Source organism: Stegostoma tigrinum, chromosome 7, assembly GCF_030684315.1.
Source record: "Stegostoma tigrinum isolate sSteTig4 chromosome 7, sSteTig4.hap1, whole genome shotgun sequence".
Taxonomy (NCBI): Eukaryota; Metazoa; Chordata; class Chondrichthyes; order Orectolobiformes; family Stegostomatidae; genus Stegostoma; species Stegostoma tigrinum.
In genome coordinates, this window is record NC_081360.1 from 87,802,679 (window position 1) to 87,825,642 (window position 22,964).

Consider the following 22,964-nt stretch of genomic DNA (forward strand, 5'->3'; position numbering starts at 1 on the left):
CAAATCACTGGCTGGCGAATAAATTTGTACTCTGTGAACTCCACAGGGAGATTAGTTAGTGAATTCCCCTTGAGTCTTGTACAGGTTATCACTGTCAGTGACTTACAGCTTCATGTAATTGAATGGTGATGCTATAAATATATGAAAGCTGTGACTGTAGTTAGCTTGACATGGTATTTTTTCAGAGTTTTTTGCAACTGAGCAGATTTGCCAGTAAATTAAAATTATTTGTAAAAACAAAATCTGAAACTTAAACGTAATACTTTATTCACCTGTTGAAGAAGTAGTGTTCTTAACCTATGTTGTTTCTGGATCTCTAGTGCAAAAAATTGCTGATTATTTTGGTATCATTAATTCAATCACATGCTTTTACTGCAAAGTAGCTTCATTTTGCATTCAATCAGTGGTGGTAAATAATGTAATAAGAAACATTTATTTTTCTGTATGAAACCCATAATATGACGGGACAAACGAACCTCAGTTCATTTTCCTTTTAGATTTTTTCCAACAGAGACCTCGAAGAATCCTTCAACAAAATTAGAGAAGTTTTATCTGATGATAAGCATGATTGGGAACAGCGAGTAGCTGCGGTAAGCATTTTGAGTCTTCAGATCTGATGTTCTTTTTGACATTGAATGTTTTCAGGGTTTGAAAACACTATTTTAATAATTGTTTGCTTTGAACTTTCAAAGCTATTGAGTAATGTTATTAATATGTGCGTCAGTTCAGTTAAAAATTTCTTGTCAATTGTGTGCAATAATGTAAAATATCGTTGGAAGAATTCAGCATTTACTTTTACGCAAATGACATTGGAGATTTTTGTTTTCCCCTCTGTTTTCACTTTTTTTTCTTTTGACTTCAAATGAGAACCTTGGGTTGAATCTTGCACTCAGTAGTGAAGTAATGACATTTCACGCTGAAGTTGAAGGAAGCTAGCTGCAAAACCTATTGTTCTCTAAGCAATGGTTTTCTCTCTTCCTAACCAGCTGTTTAATCTGTGTCAAACCAAGGGAACCTCTTGGATGCAACAGTAGATATGCTGCCCAACAGATAAGTGGCCAATTAGGTTGAAGTATTTGTACATGACAAGTTGGTGGTTAAATACAATTCATCCTACACTTCTAATTCCCTGTCAAGGGGAGAGACTGTGCTTGCATGGAGGACAAATGGATATCAATAAATTAGCTAAAATTAGGCTTCCAGTTGGTTTTGCAAGAATTTTCTTGAGATTCTTCTGGACGCTGGTATCCTGTTGGTTGTTAATAATCGTACACTCATGGAAAGTTTAGAGAAAATTCAGTTAATTTAAGTAATTTCATTCAAAGATTTCCTCTGCCAACTTCTGTCTAATGTACTGATAATTTACATTAAAAACAACTTCTCTTGTTGGCAGCTCAAAAAAATCAGGTCTTTAATGCTAAGTGGAGCGGCAGAATACGAATGTTTCTTCCAAAATCTGCGACTTTTAGATGGAGCATTTAAATTATCAGCGAAAGATCTACGATCACAAGTTGTACGGGAAGCTTGTATAACATTGGGGTAAGTAATGAAATGAACATGCCAATTATAGTAAATGATTTGGTTGTTAATCTTGTAATCTGAATTTTAATTGCTAATAACATTTTATGAAGGTTAATTTTTGGGATCTAGTTTATACAAACAAGGTTCATTACACTTGAAAATTATTCTTATTCAGGTTTTCTCTGCTGCCTCCTGATGCTTCCACAGCTTTTGTATTTAGTGAAACCCCATCATTTATTTTGCCACCTCTTGGTTTCTTATGCTCTCTAACCTCTGAAATAATGTTCATCTCTCCAATTAAAGATCTCTGCCTATAATGTTGGGCTCTGCTTGGTCGGTTCTTCACAGGGACCTCTGTATTCCCGTGGTCTCTGTCTTGTTTTATATTCTGAGCACTGTTCATGATCCATTGCAATGCTGAAATTCAGAAATTGCCAGGGATTCTTGGGATGCTTTGCTTTTTTCTCCATATGGCAAGTTTAATGAAAGCTGTTTTTTAAATGGGGCACCTTGATTCATCTTTTGTTTAGTTAGATGCATCATCCTTAGTAATACTGTCATATTAGCTTTAAGCTAATATGTCAACAGTTCATGCACTCATCTAATGAGATGTAATACTTTTGCAACAGCTGTGTAGGCCATTGGACTGCCTATCTCTCCAAATCAATGTAAAACATCTTTCGGCATTATTTGAGGAAGGACAGGTCAATTATCTTGACACCCATTGTTATGTGCCTGTTAAATAGCTCAGCATGTGTTTTTAGATTAAAACCACAGTACAGAATAATCATCGCCAAAGAGACATAAAGATATGCACAATGTTTGGAAATCAACAGTACACTTTCATTAAGAGTCATAGAGGCCTACAACACGGAGACAGGCCTTCTGGCCTAAATAGATCCATGCTGACGAATGTGTCCATCCCTTCACTTGGGTCATATCCTTTATAAACCTTTTCTAGCCAAGATTTTGTCTAAATGCCTTTTAAATGTTGTTAATCTACCTGCTTCAACCACTTCTGCTGGCAGCTCATTCCTTATGCTGTGACCCTCTTGGCGGGAGGGGGAGGAGTGGGGGTTGCAGAAAATAGTTGCCCCTCTGGTTCCCATGCATTCTCAGCTTCAACTGATGCCCTCTAGCCCTGATTTCCCCGAACTTGGGAAAAAGACTGAGTGCACTCACCTTTATCCATGCCTCTCGAGATCTTATACACTTCTATAAGATTCCCCCTTAATTTCCTACGTGCTGTCAAGAAAAAAGTCCTGGCTTGTCCAACCTCTCCCTATAACTCAGTCCCTTAAATCCTGGTGACATCCTCAAGCATTTCTTCTGCATTCTTTCTGGTTTAATAACAGCTTTCCAATAGCAAGGGAACCAAAACCAAACACAATACTCCAACTGAGGCCTCACTAACATCCTGTACAACTGCAACATCCCAACTTTTATATTCTGTATCCTGAATGATGAAGGCCAACGTGCCAGAAGCTGCTTTCACTGCCCTGGCTACCTGTGACTCCACTTTCAGAGACCCGTGCTCCTGAACTCCAGAGTCTGACAGTTCCATGACGTTCCTTAAGGCCCCACCATTCACCATGATACTCCTATCTTGATTTGACTTTGCAAACTGCAACACTTCACACTTGTGTATTAAACTCCATTTGCCATTTCTCAGCCCACTTCCCCAGCTGATCAAGATCCACCTGCAATTTCTGATAACCTTCCTCATGGCCCATGTACCCCCTATATTAGTGTAATCCGCAAACTTACTGATCATTCCTGGTACATTCTCATCCGAATCATTGATATAGATAGCATACAGTAGTGAGCCCAGCACCGACCCTTGAGGCACACAACTAGTCACAGACCTCCAGTCCAACGAGCATCCTTCCACTATTACTCTCTACATCCTACATTGAAGCCTATTACATATCCAATTTGTCAGCTTTCTCTGGATTCCATGTGATCTGACCTTGCAGATCAGCCTATCATGTGAAACCTTATCAAAGGTCTTACTGAAATCCATATAGACAATGTCTACCACCCTGCCTTCAGCAATCTTCATGGTAACTTCAAAGAACTCTAACAAATTTGTGAGGCATGATCTCCCACGCACCCACCAAGCTGACTACTCCTATCAAATCCTGTCTTTTTAAGTGCATATATAACTTATCCCTCAGAACCTTCTCAAGTAACTTAGCTACCACAGATGTTAAGCTTACTTGTCTGTAATTTCCATGTTTTTTCCTTGCAGCCTTTCTTGAATAAGGGCACAATTTTTGCCACCCTCCAATTTTCTGTGACCTCATCTGTGGCTAACAATGATACAAATATATCAACCACAGCCCTCACAATTTCGTCTCTATCCTCTTGCATTGTTCTTGGATATATCTGATCAGGACCATGAGATTTATCCACCTTCCAACACAACCTCTACTGTGATATGGACTGTCCCTAAGACATCGCCACTAATTTGCCAAATGTTCCAGCCCTTAACACAGTGGCAGCCCCTGTCAGTGTTAGAAAAATGAAAATCCCCTACTATGACAACCCTATTGTTCCTGCCAGTCTCCCCAATCTCCCTGTATATTTATTCTTCTAAGTCCCTTTGACTATTTGGGAGATTATAGTACAAACCCAAAAACATCGCCGTCCCCTTCTTGTTTCTTCACTCGACCTACAAAACTTCACTGGCTGGCCCCTCAGTGATATTATCTCTGACCAATGCTGTGATACTCCCCATGAAAAATGCAACTCCTCTTCCCTTCTTTTCTCCACTTCTGTCACAAAGAAAGCACTTGTGCCCTGGTACATTAAGCTGCCAGTCTGGTCTCTCCTTTGGCTATGTTTCTGTAATGGTTATGGTATCCCAGCCTCACATACCTATCCGTGCCTGGAGGGAGTCTTAGCTGTCAGCCCTCTTTTATTGAAATAGGTGCAATTTAATTAAATAGGCATTCCTTGCTCCCTTACTCCAACTTGTTATTTCTGATTACTGTATCTGCTTTCAGCCTCACACTTGCCTTCCTGGTGTTGAGGGTCTCACCCTGTCGCCAATCTAGTTTAGACCCTCCCTAGCAGCACTAGCAAATCAGCTAGAGAATATCTTTAAATACAGAATATCCTCAAAACTGAGTAATATCATTTCACATCTGCTTTTGGTATTAAATAAATAACTTTTATTTTAATACAAACATAGGGAATGCTAGTGAACCTCATTGGGTCAAGCAGTATTTGTGTGGAGAGAAACAGTTCATTTTTTAAGTCCAATATGATTCCTCTTCCTCTTCAGTTCTGATGAAGAATAATATCAGACTCAACATTAACTCAGTGTTTCTCTCCATAAATGCTGCCAGGTTTGCTGTGTTTCTGCAGCGTTGTGTTTCAGAATTCTTGCGTCTGCATAACTTATTTTGAAGGATAGTTTTTCAGTGGCGTATTGTGTTTTATTCCAATTTTACTCACAGTTCGAGACATTTTGCTGGAGACTCAAGTGCTTAAGCTGAAAGTTTACTTATCCTTTCTCTCTAGGCATCTCTCATCTGTTTTGGGAAATCGTTTTGATCATGGTGCAGAAGCTATAATGCCAACACTGTTCAATCTTGTACCTAATAGTGCCAAAGTCATAGCAACATCTGGTATAGCAGCTATAAGATTAATTATTCGAGTAAGTACACCAAACATGCACCACCTTTTGTATTATTATATTTTTCCCCTCTTTGGAGAATGCATAATTTCAGGGAGGCTTCTATACCCAACAACTAAAATGTTCTTTTCATGCAAGCACGGATTTTGCCCCAAATCAATTTTCAGGAGCAAAACTCAATTTCTTGCTATACCAAACTACACTGGCAAGTTTCATTTGTATACTTGTGTTGGTTTTGCATTTCTTTTGAAACCACATCTCAGCATACCTGGCGAGTATTTCATTTGCAATGATGCCATTATGAGTAACACCTGTAGACTTCTGTATTCGGCATTCTTTTGTTATTGTAGTTGCTCAGTGACCACTCTTATGATTAATCTTCTTCTGGTTGATTGATTTTAAAGTGATTGACTGATCATAGCAGCTGACATGAAAAGATAGTAGGAACTGAAGATGCTGGAGTCTGAGATTACAAGGTTTAGAGCCGGATGAATACAGCAGGCTGGGCAGCACCAGAGGAGCAGGAAAGCTGACGTTTCAGGTCTGGACCCTGCTTCAGAAAGAAGGGTCCAGACTTGAAACATCAGCTTTCCTGCTCCTCTGGTGCTGCTTGGCCTACTGTGTTTATCCAGGTCTACACCTTGTCTTGAAAAGATGTTTTTTCAAACTTTTGGTTGTTTTGACCATTTGAAAACATGCGTCAGTGGCTTTGATTTAAAGCCCAGTTCATTATCGTTAGTTAGCTAGTAGATAGCTTATTTCTAGCAGTCATATGAGGAAGTATTTAAATTTTTGCTAAGTCATTTAAAATTGCTTAGTGCTAATTGTTTTGTTTTGACATTGTGCCCCTGAAATAATGGGTAAACTGAATTAAATCAAAGGCAAGTGTTTCACTGCTCCTTTAACATCTAAGTTAATTAACAAAGTGAGTAGCAGACTAAAGTTCTGAATTCTGGTATCTTGATTTAGTAATCGCATACCTTTCTGACCCAAGTTCAGCGACAGTCATGCTGCACATTCTTACATTGTAGAGAAATCTGCTGTTGTACAGCATTTGTTGGAGATGTATGCAGATGTCAAGAGAAGTTGAACTTGACTTGTCTGTAATGCCCTCCCCCCCCCCTCCTCCCCCCCCCCTCCTCCCCCCCCTCCTCCCCCCCCCCTCCTCCCCCCCCCCCTCCTCCCCCCCCCCTCCTCCCCCCCCCCTCCCCCCCCATTGAACAGTTCACAAACAAGATTTAAAAAAATGTTAAATGAGGGAGCGTTTCTAACACATGAGAATGACAAATTGGCAAGGTATTTGGAGACTGATTGGACCTTGTAGAAATCATATCCTACTAATTAAGTTGATGAATTCAGAGTGGAGAAAACAAAAAGTGATAAAATTAGGGAGTAGAATAATTGGGTCAAACTGAGATCTGCAATGAGATGGGAGGCTATAATTTGCAAAAGATTAAAAATGACAAAGAACAGTCAATTGGGGTGAATTTAAATATTGTCATTTTTATGTAGAATAGGTTAAAGAAGGGTTTGTTTGTTGGAAGAGGGAAATGGCATGGAAAGAAAGACAAACAAGAGGTAGATTTGACACTGCAGGCAGATCAGCAGTGATCCTGTCACATGACAAAGCAGGCTTGCATGGCTGAATGGCCTGCTCCTAAATCCTGTGTTCGTAACTGGTGAGCTTAAGACAGATTTGATACAAAATCTGCTGATCACTGAAGATGTGGTATGCAGTTATGTGCTAGTCATATTTCCTAAAAGAAGCAAATCACCCCACCTTTTCCTCCATTACATTGACCGTATCGGCAACGCCCCTTGCTCCCAAGAGGAGCTCGAACAGTTCATCCACTTCACCAACACCTCCCACTCCAACCTCAAGTTCACCTGGGCCAACTCCAACACATCCCTTACTTTAGTGGACCTCTCTGTCTCCATCTCCAGACAACCAGCTAGGAACTGATGTCCATTTCAAGCCCACTGATTCCTACAGCTACCTAGAATACACCTCCTCCCATCCACCCCACTTCAAAAATTCCATCCCCTATTCCCAATTCCTTCGCCTCCGCTGCATCTGCTCCCAGGATGAGGCATTCCACTCCCGCACATCCCAGATGGCTGCATTCTTCAAGGACCGCAACTTCTCCCCTGCAGTGGTCGAGAACGCCCTTGACCGTGTCTCCCGCATTTCCCGCAACGCATCCCTCACGCCCTGCCCCCGCAATAACCGCCCTAAGAGAATCCCCCTTGTCCTCACATACCACCCCACCAACCTCAGGATACAACGCATCATCCTCCGACACTTCTGCTATCTACATTCTGACCCCACCACCCAAGACATTTTTCCATCCCTATCCTTGTCTGCCTTCCGGAGAGACCACTCTCTCCGCAACTCCCTTGTCTGCTCCACAATCCCCTCCAACCCCACCACACCTGGCACCTTCCCCTGCAACCGCAGGAAGTGCTATACTTGCCCCCACACCACCTCCCTCACCCCCTCGGCCCCAGGATGACTTTTCATATTAAGCAGACGTTCACCTGCACATCTGCCAATGTAGTATACTGTATTCACTGCACCTGGTGTGGCTTCCCCTACATTGGAGAGACCATGCGGAGGCTTGGGGACCGCTTTGCAGAACACCTCCGCTCAGTTAGCAATAAACAACTGCACCTCCCAGTTGCGAACCATTTTAACTCCCCCTCCCATTCTTTAGATGACATATCCATCATGGGCCTCCTGCAGTGCCACAATGATGCCACCCGAAGGTTGCAGGAACAGCAACTGATATTCCGCTTGGGAAATTTGCAGCCCAATGGTATCAATGTGGACTTGACAAACTTCAAAATCTTCCCCCTACCCCACTGCATCCCAAATCCTGCCCAACTCGTCCCGTCCCCCACTGCATCCCAAAACCAGCCCAGCTTGTCCCTGCCTCCCTAACCTGTTCTTCCTCTCACCTATCCCCTCCTCCTACCTCAAGCTGCACCTCCATTTCCCACCTACTAACCTCAATCCCACCTCCTTGACATGTCCATCCTCCCTGGACTGACCTATCCCCTCCCCACCTGTCGTCTCCTCTCCACCTAAGTTCTCCTGTATCCATCTTCAGTCCACCTCTGCGCCGCGCCCCCCCCCCCCCCCTCGCTATTTATTTGAGCCCTCTTCCCCATCCCCCTCTCTGATGAAGGGTCGAGGGCAAAATGTCATGTTCTGTGCTCCTGAGATGCTGCTTGGCTTGCTGTGTTCATCCAGCTTCACACTTTTTGTTATCTTGGATTCTCCAGCATTTGTTGTTCCCATTTCTCAGAAGTAGGTATTCAGCCCTTTTGGGTCTGATCTGTGTTCTAAATTCAACATTCCCACCTGCACCTAGAATTGAAATTTGCTTGCCAGCAGGAATTTGATCTAATTCCATCTTAAAATTATGCTTTTATTATTCATTATGTTTTAATAATGTCCTGTGATTAGCTTTTTTATTGCTACAAATGGAATGGTGGTAAACCGTGTCCAAGAAAGAAATGTGAAGATTAGATAGAGATAGGTACCAATTTGACATTAAGGATTTGAAATAACTTCATTCACCCTGGATTTTTAGCTCCTCTGGGAGCTCAAACATGTGAGCAAGGAATCTCATGCTAGCCGTGGATTTCTCCATTCCTCCTGTGGGCTGTTTACTCCATTTTCTGAAAAGTGGAATGGATGTGGGTGGTGTTGTTAGGGCAGCTCACCCAATTGAGTTGCTTTTAGGCCTTTTAGGATCTGTTGTCAGAGGCCTAATGGAATTATCAAGTCAGCTCCTGGATGCAGCGGGGGTGGTTTTGGTACCCGAGTTGGCACCCTAGCAGTAGGCCTGGGGACCAGTGTTTCTCGTCAGGTTTGAGGCATTCCCAACCTAGCCACAAATTTGAGTTTGAAAGTAGCCACTGGCTGTCATGCAGTGTGATCTTTCCTCCATAGTCTCTACAATCGTGACCCAGTTCCAAAGGCCTCTCCTCTTTTATGTTTAGTTTTAAAATGTTTGAGAACCTGCCTCCATTTTGAAGCTTATCTGGTATAACATCCCATTACTGTTTTTAAACTAGAGAGATTCTGCAAGGCTTTCGAACCTTGAGAGCTGACTCACTATCCTGAGCTGGACTGTAAGCCTGCCCTTTGGGCATTAATTGGACATTTAGAGTGACTGTGTGTGTTGCTTACGGAGTGCTGGCTTCAGCTCGTCACTGTTTAAATTTGATGGTGAGGCCCTGTAGCTTGCAGAAAAATTGTGCGCCTGGAATCTAAGTTCTGGTTAGCTTTGATTTTTATCCTTGTAATTCGGACAAGAAATTATTTACGTGATTAACGTTTCTTAGACCAGAATGGAAGTTAAGTGTGTATGCTTTCCTTTGATACAAGTACAGATTTGCAGTTGCATTATAATTGTTCAGTTTGTGCGCGCTCATTACAATGTGTACAGTAGTTTTACTGTTTAGAATTTAGAAAGAGAACCATTTGCTCACAAAAATTAAGGTTAAGCCAAATTTATCATGAATATGTCTCCCGTAATCACTGGAAAATTATAATAATGCTTGCTATTTACTGGGTCTAATCTTAGAAAATCTTTTTCAGCATACACACTTCCATCGATTAATACCTATTATCTCGAGCAATTGTGCATCGAAATCTGTGGCAGTGCGGAGGTAGGTTTCAAGTTGTGTTTGTATGGTACTGATGAAATAGAAAATCCAGCATGATTTCAACCGTTTTGAGGCCGAACAGTTAAGGATAAAAGATTTGCATGTTGGTTGTGTTCTTGTGTGCTTCTCATTCCTGCACCACTTGAGACCACCTCCAAGAGTTGAGATCAACTGGCCATTTAGACATGAGCTACCGCGCGTATTTAAATCTTTTTATTTACTGCAGATTGTGCAAAATAGGCAGAAGGTTCTTCTTTCCACACTTGTTTTAGGTCTTGGATAGCCATGCTATCGTTCTGCCTTGACATAATTTTCCAAGCTGTTGCCATTCCCAGCCTTGATCAACTCTGCTTTACCTATCTATCCCTGTCAAAATCTACACATCACCTTGGCTTTGGAGCCAAATGGAATTGGTCAATCTCTGATCATTGTGTTCCACAGACTGTCTGATCGTTGACCATTTTTATGCAAGTCAGATTTGATTGCTTCTCTGGTCACGCTCTGCCCATTTTTGGCACAGATCCAATTTTGTTGGCTTGTGCTACATATTCACTTACTAAGTTTGAAGAGCCTTTGCAGACTAAGATCAGATAGTTGAGGAGAGTTATTTTTTTAAATAATAAAACCTCTTTATTTGGTTGCAACCAAATATTTTTAATTCTTTTTAGCATTCAGGAATAATTCATTCTTCAAAATTTTGAAGACAGTTACAAGGTTTTCAGGAGTGAAAGAAAGAGGAATTTTATTACTTACTAACCCCAAGAAAAATAACAATGTGACTGCAAATACTAAAATGAATATGATGTTTTTGCAGGGGAGCATATCCACTACAATAGGAAGACTATAACAATGCAATATGTATTCCCAAGTGGAGAGTCCAGATCGCATGATGCCAGGGCTGTCTTTGGCTGGTTGTCATTATGCTGAGAAAGGATCAGCAGCCTTCCTGAATGCCAGTTATGCTCTTAATTTATAAAGTTAAATTTCTCAGTTTAGAATTTGTTTACTTTTGAATCTTCAAACTTCTGCGTGTTTTTAGTGATTAGGCATTTGCTTTTTGAATTTGAAGACATTGATCAATTCTTGTTATTAATTCTTGTCAGAATTAAATAACGAGTGGGAATGAAAATGCTTTCCCTTGGCTAATTTGTTGATAAATCTCAAATTTCTTCAAGTCATCTTCTGATAAAAGCTAAAACTTTTAATTAGAAACTGAAGTGTTCCAGTTTTGTATTTAGATATCCGTTCAAATCTGCATTCAGAGTAATTTTTTTCCCATTTTGTGCAATTTATTTCATCATTTTATTTTAGACTCAGAATCATAAACATCACATAAAGGTTTAATTCAAGTCCTCATTTTTTAAGTGATATAACTGATGGTCATTTGTCAGACCAATGTGTCCATTATAGAAAATAATTTGTAAACATCAGATACAGAACATATCATCTTTGCCTTCATGGAGAAACTTGGTACCATTGACATTTTGTTGAATCACCTTGTTCACCGTGTTGCCATGGGATACTTTACTGTGCGAGACATTTCTTATGTCAATTTGTTAGTTCTTCTAACTGTGAAAATGGAGCTTTTCACTTTCTGCTTTAGTATTCTTTTAAGGATTTAAACATTTAAAAAAAATTCCCACTGTATTTCCAAATTTTGACCTTTTTACATTTGATCCTCTTTAAGTACGAAAATAATGGACTGGATCAAATTGTTTCACAGAGCTGAATTTCATTTCACGAAAGGCTTTCGTACCAGTTCACACTATTGTAAAACTAGTTATTTAATTCAGGATGCCGCTGAAGGGAAGGCTGATACTGAGGAGATTAAAATAGCTTCGAATTTGTTATGTGAATGTTGTGTCATATGCATAATGATTTTAATCTTTCAATGTGTCAACAGTGTTCTGCCTCTTGACCCCTTAGATATAAGCCATAGATGTTTAAAAGTATGAAGAAAATTTCAAATTTCTGGTACAGGTTCAAACATAAGTATATCATACAACAATTAAAAAGCATAAGAAGAGGCACAGGCAAGGTGCGACACTTGGAGGAGGCAGAAAATTAAATTTCAAATCACTGACCAATCATGGAAAAAAGTGAATCTGAAAAATTCCTCCAACTTTCTCAACCTTCATCAGAAATATTCCAATCTACAAATCCAGTTTTTGGGTCTTCTATGTACCCTTCTAGTATCATCCAGTTTGTGAGGAGACCAAGGGAACATGCAGTATTCCAGAGATAGCTTGAACTTTAGATGCTGGAGTCAGAGATAAGTGTGGAGGTGGAGGAACACAGCAAGGTATGCAGCATCAGAGGAGCAGGAAAGTTGCCGTTTTGAGTTGGGACCCTTCTTCAGAAATGGGGAATGGGAAGGGAGTTTGGACATAGAGAGAGGAGGGCTGTGGCTGGGAAAGATAGGTGGGATGGTGATAGGTGAATGCAGGTAGGGAGTTCTGGGAGTTGTGTCAGATGTAGGAGGTGGGGATGAAAGGGAAGGTTGGACATGGGATGAGGCCAGGGTGGGCTAGGGAGATTTTAAAACTGGTGAAAATCATTTTGGGCCATTGGGTTGTGGGCTCCTGAAGCAGAAAATGAGGTGCTGCTCCTCCAGTTTGCGAGTGGCATCACTTTGACACTAGAAGAGACCGAGGATAGACATGCCACCTAGGGAGTGGGTGCGGGAGTTAAAATGTTTGGCGACCAGAAGGTGTTGTCGTTTGTTGCATACAGAGCGCAGATGTTCTATAAATGGTCTGAGTCTCTGCTTAGTCTTCTCACCCAGACCTATATGCAAAGAGGCATCTTGCGATCATAATAGGCGCTATATAAGCGGAAGGCCTACTTTATTTCTTTATTTGAAAGTTCACACTTTTTCACTGCAACTTGCAGAATGCAACACCACTAATGAACTAGATTTCCTTGTGTGCGGTGAAATGTTACATTGAAAAATGTCGTTACTTTGCATTTTAGCTAATATTAAGTTAGTTTAAGTTATAAAAATAGGCTGGTTAGACTGGAACTGTTTTCACTAGAGTGTAGGGGGTTGAGGGCTGACCGTTATAGAGGTTTATAAAATCACGAGGGGTTAGACAAGGTGATTAGCAAGGGCTTCTTTCCTCTCTGGTGGGTAAGTTCAAAACTAGGGGACATATTTTTAAAGTGCAAGGAGGAATGTTTAAAAAGGCAGTCTTTAAAAGACACTGAGGGATAGTTTGTTTTTACAGAGTGGTTCATGTGTAGAATGAACTGCCAGAAGTTGTGGTTGGATGAGGTACAGTTACAACATGTAGAAGTCATTTGGATAAGTACTGAATAGGAAATGTTTGGCGGGATGTGGGCCAGATGCAGGCAATGGGACTGGTTTAGTTTGGGAACGTGGTCGACATAGACAGGTTGGAGCGAAATGCATAGAAACAGACATTATAATTCATGTCTCTAAACGGATTTAAATAGTAAATGCTCATAAGTTATCTCACACATTTGCTGTAATTGTATAACTTATTCATTCTCAGGCTACAACCTGAAACATAATCTATGATATACAATTTCAGTTTTGAAGTGTTACAAAAATAAAAGATGAATGTGTATTAAAGTTATTTGAAACGTTTATGTAATGACTTTATCTCATGACAATATTACTATGATTCACAAAATTAAACTTTTTGGACAGGCGTTCATTTGAATTTTTGGATCGGCTGCTTCTGGAATGGCAAACACACTCGCTAGAAAAGTAAGTAAACAGTTCAAGGATTTTGCTATGAAATAGGGTGTAAATATTTTTTGGTTGTGACTAAAGGTAGCTTAAAATGGAAGCAACCTTTTGAACTGCACCGTATGGCAAAGCAAATGAGACCTGAACGTAATTAAATAGTAGAGTCATTGGCCATGATTAGAATTGTAAGTACTTATTGTCAGACAAATAGATTATTGAAAAAAAAATTCTTCAGACTAATGGGCAACTTGGAGTTTTAAAAAGTTTAAATAACACAAGTGGGAAGATCATTGAATGTGGTAGCTATGCTGTTTCCATAGTAATCAAGGGAAAGCCTTTGAAAATGTATTCTCGGACTTATTTTCCTCCTTTTGTTTTCAGAAGCTGTGGGAGATGAAACTGACATTGGGAGGGATTATGCTGCCTGAGCGTAAATGTAATAATGGTTTATTCTGGATGATAATTTTCTTAATGAAGTGGGACACATGAAATGTTACTTTTCAGATGAGCATCTTGTTATAATATTGTTTTCCTCTTTTGGTAGACATGTAACACTTTTGGCTGAAACAATAAAGAAAGGGATCCATGACGCAGATTCTGAAGCAAGACTGGAAGCTCGAAAGTAAGTTGTTTGTCAGTATGAAACTTTTGCAGTCATAGATATAAAATCCACTTGATTTCTTTACCGTTAGTCTGTTCAAAATCCAAACATGAATGAATTGAATTACAATCGCCAACAACATAAATCATTTTATTCTCTACCTTGTTCAAATTTATCTTCTGTTTTGCCTATGTTTTAGAATGTTATCTCTGTCTGCGATTAAGGCACACATCCGGGAATTGAAAATATGGAACAGAGATACAATCAGTCCTGCAGGCTGATTACCATTTTGAATAGCTTAGAAGTATTTAAATAATGGTGCTGTTTTGTTTCTTCTTCTCTTGTTATACATAAGAGACTTACTGAGATTGTGATGTTGTCATAGATGTGTCCAAATTATTACCTTCCGATTAAGATCCAAGATCCCAATTTCATGATCAGGCTACCTTTTTATTTCCTTTCCTCATTTGATCATTACTGATTTTTGTTGTTGTAACTAACATGCTTGCCAATACTGCAAGTGTTCTTCTTGAGTGCTGTAATGATAAAGAACGCAGTCAGAAAGGATTTTTGAGATTTCAGTAAACAGAAGAGAGTTGTTATTGGAATAACCAAGTGAGGGTACAAATAACAAAATATTTTGAGTACTGCGTGCACAGATTTTGCAGTCGGAAAGGTTAAATTAAGCAGATTAGAGCCCATTAAAATTAGGGACGTATTCAGGGAAAAAGTTTGTGGAGGTTGGTAACTTTGCAGCATTCAGGCTGAGTTTAGTCAGCCTACTAGTTTCGGTTAAAGGTCCTAATGCTTCCTGTCTTGAGGCAGTTTAAAGTTGCAGATGGATACGTTGTCTATTCCTCTGGAGACTGTCATGGTGGTTAAACTTGTTTTCTAAAATCTAAAAGCATTGCGTGCAGCATCTGAAGTAGCTGCAATCAGCAGACAGGATTCAAAAACTTACAATGCGAGGTAGGCAAAGTACTACAGATCATGGGCTCCTTGGATAGATTTAAAGGTAATATTTCAAGTCTAATTTGACTGGTCTTTAAACAAAGACATGCTTTATTACCTTTATTTCTCTTTCCAAAGCTGCTGTCAGACCTGCTTACATTTGTGAGAACTTTGCTCTTGTTTTAAAATCTTCCAAATTTAGATATAGAGATGGAGAAGTGAGGGAACCCACTCCGGGACCCTCGTTTTCTGGTCAGGGTGGAGGGAATCCCAGCTCCACAAAGCCTACTTCTGAAAATGGGGCCAGTACGTTTGCTTTTTGGCCTAGCAGGTGGACTGGATTAAGAGTTGCACTACGTGACCTGGGAACAACCTAATAAGAAATCAGTTTCTAAAGTGAGTTAGGTAGCTTGTCAAGGGTTTGAACGTGTGTCAAATTTGAGTCATTAGAGGTAGACAGCGTGGAAACAGACCCTTGGCCCAACTCATCCATGTTCACCTAGTTTCCCAAACTAAACTAGTCCCACATGCCTGCATTTGGCCCATACCCCTCTAAATGTTTCCTATTCGTGTATCTGCCCAAATGTCTTTTAAATGTTGTAACTGTACCTGTATCTACCACTTCCTTGGCAGTTCATTCTACATATGATCCATCCATTGCATGAAAATGTTGCCCCCCAGGTCCTATTTAAATCTTTCTCCTTTCATCTGAATCTCCTGTACTCCAGTGGAAAACATTCCAGCCTATCTTTGTAACTCAAACCCTCCAGTCCTGTCATATTGAATGGTGGAACAGGCTCCAAAAGATGAAGGGCCTCCTTCTTCCCATTTTCTGTTTCTGTGTTCGTATACCTGGGATTAACTTCGTGAACATACTCTTGCCTCCAGTGTATCTTCCCGTAGTTAAGGGGACCAAACTGTTCATGATATTCCAGGTGTCAGTCAAATACTTTGTTTAGTTTTAGCAAGACTTCCCCATTTTTATTCTTTCATTCTTCCTGAAACCAAGGGGTCATTATTCCATTTGCCTTATCCTTATTGCCTTCTGAACTCGTATGCCACCTTTTTACGATACATGCACAGAATTACCAAATTGTTTTGTGATGTATCTTTCTGCATTTTTTTTCTTCTCTTAAATAACATTCACTTCCTTTATTCTTCCTGTCAAAGGGCATACCGTTACTTTTTCCCACATTATATTCCATGTGCCAAGTTTTTAACCTACTCGTGAAACCTGTTCATAATCCCTCTGCAGATTTTGTGTGGTATCTTCAGCACTTGCCCTCCAACCTATTTTTGTGTCATCCTGGCTAACTCGCGTGAGGAAAGTGAATGTAAGTCATTAATATGTTGTAAATCATATGGTCCCAGCCCTGATCCCAGTGGCACTCCACTCACTTCAGGTTGCTATTCTGAAAAAGCTCACCTTATCCCAACTATCTGTTTCCTTTTTAGTTATTCAATCCTCTGTCCGTTACTTTTCACACTCTGATCTCTTAACTTACTAAGGACGCTAATGTGCAGTGCGTCATCTGGAGATCTACGTATGTTACGTCCATGGCTTCCTCTTTATCCTGCTTTTTACCTTGTCAAAGAATTCTAATTAAACTTATCAGGCGTGATCTTTCTCCTTCATGAAGCCTGACTGATGTTATATATTTCTAAATTGTCTGCTATTTCATCCTTTATGAAAGGCTCTTAACACTTTCAGAATAACAGATGTTAAGCTAACTGCCCTGTGATTCGGTCCGCCTCCCCCTCTCTCCCTATTTATTCCAGTTCCCTCCCCCCATCCCCCTCTCTGATGAAGGGTCTAGGCCCGAAACGTCAGCTTTTGTGCTCCTGGGATGCTGCTTGGCCTGCTGTGTTCATCCAGCCTCACATTTTGTTGTCTTGGAATCTCCAGCATCTGCAGTTCCCATTATCTCTGCCCTGTGATTGCCTGTTTTTATTTCTCCTTTTTTGAATAAAGGTGATACATTGACTTGTTCTCCAATTCTCTGGCACTTTGTCAGAATCTAAGAATTCTTGGAAGATTACTAACAATGCATCCACCGTCTTTGTTGCTACTTACTTTAATAATCTACATCACATCCCATCATGTCCAGGATACTAATTAGTCTTTAACCCCATTAGTTTTCTTAATACTTTACCTTCATTGAGTTGTGCGTGATTATTTCTTTTCCCCCATCTTTTGCCTGTGATTATTCAATATTTTTGGAATCCTGTTAGTGTCTTCTGTGTGATGACTGGTGCAGAGTATTTATTCAAATCCTCTGCCATTTCCTGATTCCTCATTGTAACTCCATCCTCATTCTGTAAAACTTATGCGTTTGCTTTTGGCCTCTGTCTTCCTTTTTATATGTTTAAAGAATCTGATAGATTAGATTAGATTAGATTAGATTTCCTACAGTGTGGAAACAGGCCCTTCGGCCCAACAAGTCCACACCACCCCTTGAAGCAACCCACCCAGACCCATCCTCCTATAACCCACACACCCCTGAATACTACTGGCAATTTAGAATGGCCAGTCCACCTAACCTGCACATCTTTGGACTGTGGGAGGAAACCAGAGCACCCGGAGGAAACCCACACAGTCACTGGGAGAACGTACACCTCCGCACAGTCACCCGAGGTGGGAATCAAATCGGGACCCTGGCGCTGTGAGGCTACAGTGCCGCAAATCTCTTGCTGATTGTCTTATAACTTGCAAGTTTGCCCTCAAAGTTTATTTTTTCCCTTTTATAATTTGCTTGAGCCATAATTTTTGGTTTTTAAATAGTTGTCCACTTCTCTGACTTACAATAATAAAAGTAAAAAATGCTGATGCTGGAGATGTGAAACCAAAATAGAAATTGTTGGACAAACCTAGCAAGTCTGGCAGCAACTGTAGGGAGAAAGAAGAGTTAACGTTTCAAGACTGGTGACTGTCAGACTAATGACGAGTCACTGGACTCAAAATGTTATTTCTTTATCCCCACAGATGCTACCAGACCTGCTGGGTTTCTCCAGTGATTTGTTTTTTGCCTCCTGACTTTTCATGAATCTTTGCTGCATTCTATGTTTTCCCTTTCAGTTTGATGCTATCCTTAACATCCCTGGTTATCCATTGGTTTGCTGGTTCCTTCTTTGAATCCTTCTTTCTCACCTGGGATATGTTTGTTGTGTGACCTGGACTGTTTTCTTTAATATCTGTCATTGTTTCTCATCCATCTTTGCTGCTAACTGTTTTTCCAAGTCCACTCAAGCTAGTTTTGACCTCGTTCTTCTGTAATTTCCCTCATTTAAGTTAGGCATAGTTGTTTCTGACCAAAGTTATCTCCCTCTCAAACTATATGTTAAATTCTACCATACTAAATTATGGTCACTGTTTTCTTGGAGATAATTTGCTGTCAGATAATTTATTAAACCTGTCATTATTACATATCATCAGATGTAAAATAGCTTGTTGTTTGGTTGGATCCACAGGCATTGTTCATGGGAACTATCCTGACTACGCTCTGAATTCTTCTTCATGGCGTCTTTTGCCAATCTGACTTTCCCAATCTACTTGAAGGTTAAAATCAGCCAAGATTAATGTATGGCCTTTTTCACAAGTTATGCGCTGTCCTATCACATAACGATTATTGAACCTCCCATAGACTGCTCCTGCCACTGTTGTCTTCCCCTTGTTATTTCCTATCTCCACCCTTATGGATTCTACATTTTCAGATCTAAGACATTTATGTTGTAGAGATCTGAAAATCAGTAAATGAAATTCAACTAACTTGTATTATTCAATATTTTATGTATGCCACCCAATAACACACCTTTCTTTGTCCTTGTCCCACCCAATCTTGCTCAAATATATTATATCTATATTGCCAGTACATCTACTCTTGCAGAGCAGGCCCAATCACTGACTGACCTATTTTGACTTCTACTCCTTAGGATTGGTCCCTAAATTTTAAGTTCTAATGAGCGATCAACAATCTGAAATGTTAAGTCCGTTTCCGTCTCCACAGATGCTGCCTGACCTGCTGAGATGTTCTAGCACTTCGTTTTTATTGCAGTAAATGCTGATTCAGTATTCACCTGCCTTTCACTCTTTTAGAGTATATTGGGATTTTCACAGTCACTTCAGTAGAGAAGCTGAAATATTGTTTAATTCATTGGAACCTGCCTATCAGAAACCTCTCCAGTCTCATTTGAAAAACTCAGACAGCATTGTTTCCTTGCCACAATCGGATCGCTCATCATCCAGCTCACAAGAAAGCCTAAAGTAAGAACTATATGGTATACTTGAATTCTAAGCTTAACAGTACAGTATTATAGCTGTGTTTGCAGTTTCTTTACTTTGGCTGTTCTTATAACATTGGCGAATTTGGTACAAGTTAAATTACTTCTTATTTGCGTAATTATGAACAAGTGGGATGATATTTTGTCAATTCGCATTGTATTGTTCACTTAGTTGAATTTGAATTCTGTATCTTGGAATGGTCAAGAGTTATATGTTGTATTAGTATGTTGAACCTATTGGACTTGATTGTGATATGTGCCTTTTTCTAGTCGCCCCCTGTCTACAAAGCGCAGTCCTACTGGAAGCACTGTATCACGAGGTAAGAGGGGACCCTGTTTTTTTTTTTCTTAATTTTCATCAACCAGCATAAAATGAACTGGCTTGGTGTCTGGAACAAGGGGAAGCAATCATTTCAAACCACAACTTGCTTTTGAGGGAAGATGATTTTCATGTTCTTCCACCACCACCCACCACCCCCCCACCCAAAAAAAAGCTGTGTTCATAGTTTCCATTCTGTCCCCAATCCATTACTCACTCTTCATGAATTTCTAGTTTGACAATTTGCAAAAGCTCAGATTTCCTCCCAGTGCTGTACTGGATATTTTCTGGTATTGCCAACAACTTTAAGGTTGATTTCAGATATCTTCCTAACTTGCATGAGTTGTCTTTAAGGGACAGTTTAGAACAGTTCAATTTGGTAGAACTGGTCCAATTAAAAGTTTTGTGTTAACCCTTTCAAACTGAGTGGTATAATTGTTTCGAGCTTGACATAGATATGTTGTCAGGTTAGACAAAGCCACCAAGTTTAAAAAATAATGTAAAACTTTGTATCAAAGGAGATTATACACTCAAGCTAAAGACTGCTTAAACAAAGAAAAGACATAAAAGTCACACTTATCGGAAAGTTCAGACAACTTCTCGTTGACTTGGATTCCCATTCATGAACTACACAGCCTCTTCCTTGACACACAGCACTTTTAAATTTTCACACTGTCAGATAAAGTCCCTGACTATCTGTCTCTCCTGGCTGTTTCCTATCTCAAAATGAAACACCCCAAGTTTTCATGTTGTCGGAAAAAGTACTGATTGACTGCCCTAAAAGCAAGTACTGTGTGTTTTTTTTTTGCTTGATCTAATACACAGGCCCACCTCACCACCCTCTGTTTTACCTGGCAATCCTCTCTACGTGCATGCAAAACATAGTATTCACATCTTGCATTCTCTTTGGGATCAAACACTTCCCCTTAATTAGAGTTGTTAATTCAATTTTTATGTCGTAATAGTTAACTTAATTTGACCCTTTTATATCTCTAAATTACTGTAAGTGTAAGATAATAATGAAACATTTTCTCGTGACTGCATTAACTCTTCGAATGGATGTGTGTTTGTGTTTCCCAGTGCAAGGTAAAGGTTTCTGATGAAATTGAGGTTTTCTTTTCACAAAAGGTTAAGCCCTTAGAGCTTATGGTGTTAGAAGTCGTATTTCGGCATGGATGGAGAACTGGCTAGTGGACAGAAAAGAGTGAGTGGGGCAAAAGGGCTCTTTTTCAGGTTGGCAAGCTGTGACCAGTGGCATTCCATAGAGGTCAGTGCTGGGACTGCAACTGTATATAACGTATTAATGACCTGGAGGAAGGAAGTGAATGTACTGTACCCCAGCTTTGCAAATGACAAAATATGTGGAATGGCAGGCTGAGTGGGATACAAATAGTTTATGGAAATATATTGATAGCATAACTGAATGTGTAACAAGTTGGCAAATAGTGTATAAAGTGGGAAAATGTGAAGTTGTTCGTTTTGGAAGAACAGAATATTATTTAAATGGGGGGAAAAATACATTGGGCTGCAACACTAAGACACCTGGGATACTTAGAGAATCATACAGCACTTAAACAGATCTTTTGGTCTAACTTGTCAGTGGTGACCAGATGTCCCAACTTGACCTAGTCAAATTTGCCAGTATTTGGCCCACATCCATCTTAACCCTTGCTATTCATGTACCTATCCAAATGAGTTTTAAACGTTGTAATTGCACTCACCACCACCACTTCTCTGGCAGCTCATTCCATCATGCATCACCCTCAGTGTGAAAAAGTTACCCCTCAGATACTTGTTAAAATCACCTCAAACCTATGCCCTCTAGTTTAAACTCCTCCACCCTAGGATGAAGGCCCTTGGCAATTCATCCTATCCATGGCCCTTGTGATTTTATAAATCTCTGTGCAGTCACCCCTTAGCCTCTGACAGTCCAGGAAAAAAGCTCCAGCCTAGTCAGCCTGTCACTCTAACTCAAGCCCTCCAGTCCTGGAAACATTCTTGTAACACAAAACACAGAAAGCTAGTACATAGGTGCAGCAGGTAATCGGGAAGGCTGGTGGAATGTTGGCCCTTATTTTGAGGGGGTTGGAGTACACCAATGGAGAACCTTACTACATCTGTGCAAGGTGTTGGGGAGACCCCATTTAGAGTACTGTGAGCAGTTTTGGTGTCTTTATTTCAGGAAAGACATTTCATTTTGGAGGCAGTTCAGAGAAGATTCACCTTGGATGAACCCTGGTATGGAGAGAGTGTCTGATGAGCAGAGGCTAAAAATGTTGGAGACTCTACTGACTGGAGTTTAGAGAAATGAATGGTGACCTCATTGAAGCATGTCGGATTCTTAAAGGGCTTGACGGAAAATGTTTAGAAGATGTTTCCCCTTCGCGGGAGAGCGTGGGATCAGAGGGCAGAGTCTCAGAATAAAGGAGCACTGATTTAAGACTGAGATGGGGAAGCATTTCTTTGGAAGGTTGAGTGTTTTTTGGAACTTCTTGCCACAGATGTGCGGGTCTGAGTCCTTGTGTATATTTAAGGTTGAGACAAATTCTTGATCGTTAGGGGAATTGAGGGTTTGTCAGCAAAATGGATGTATGAAATGTCAGATTAGCCATGATCCTGTTGAATTGCAGAGCAGGCTAGAGGGCTGAATGGTCTGCTCCAGCTCCTGTTCCTATTTCTTGTGGTCTTATGGGCTCGGGAGACAAAGTTCTTGTAAAGTTGTAAATTGTTCGATCTGGTATTGTGTTCAGTGTAGACAAGTGAAAAATGATGTGCCTTGACATAAAATAATGCTAAAACTTGAAGGGAAGTTCACAGAGACTTGGAGTTGTCACATGATTTACTATTCATTATACTCAAACAATGCGAAAAGAAACACTGCATTTATGTAGTGCCTTTCAAAATTACATGATGCCCAAACCGCTGTATTCCAGTTAAATATTTTTGAAGCAGAGTCACTGCTGTAATATAGGAAATGCAGCAGTCAGATCATGCGTTCCTTCGATCAGTAATGTCATATAGACCAGACAATCTGTTTTTCTGATATTGACTAGGGCACTGAAATAAAAGCAGTGAAATTTGGATGGTGGAGATATGAACTAAAAACAGGAAGTGCTGGATCACTCAGCTACTGTGGCAGGGAAATAGAGCTGAAGGTTTGACACCTTTTATGGCTCTTCAAGTTCCAAAGAGGAGCCTTGTTGGACTCAATGTTCATTCTATTTCCCTCTGCACAGATGCCGCGACTACTGCTGAGTTT

The 22,964-nt window shown here is 40.2% G+C and overlaps 1 protein-coding gene across 1 annotated transcript in view; it reads left to right on the forward strand.

Annotated features, from left to right (window-relative positions):
- clasp1a (cytoplasmic linker associated protein 1a) overlaps positions 1–22,964 on the forward strand; it is a 287,369-nt gene that overhangs the window by 146,179 nt on the left and 118,226 nt on the right. Inside the window, exons 11-18 of the mRNA XM_059647511.1 lie at positions 498–590; positions 1,394–1,539; positions 5,050–5,185; positions 9,774–9,844; positions 13,515–13,574; positions 14,101–14,178; positions 19,202–19,369; positions 19,657–19,706. Coding sequence (XP_059503494.1) covers positions 498–590; positions 1,394–1,539; positions 5,050–5,185; positions 9,774–9,844; positions 13,515–13,574; positions 14,101–14,178; positions 19,202–19,369; positions 19,657–19,706 — 802 coding nt within the window. The remainder of the gene's footprint in view (positions 1–497; positions 591–1,393; positions 1,540–5,049; positions 5,186–9,773; positions 9,845–13,514; positions 13,575–14,100; positions 14,179–19,201; positions 19,370–19,656; positions 19,707–22,964) is intronic.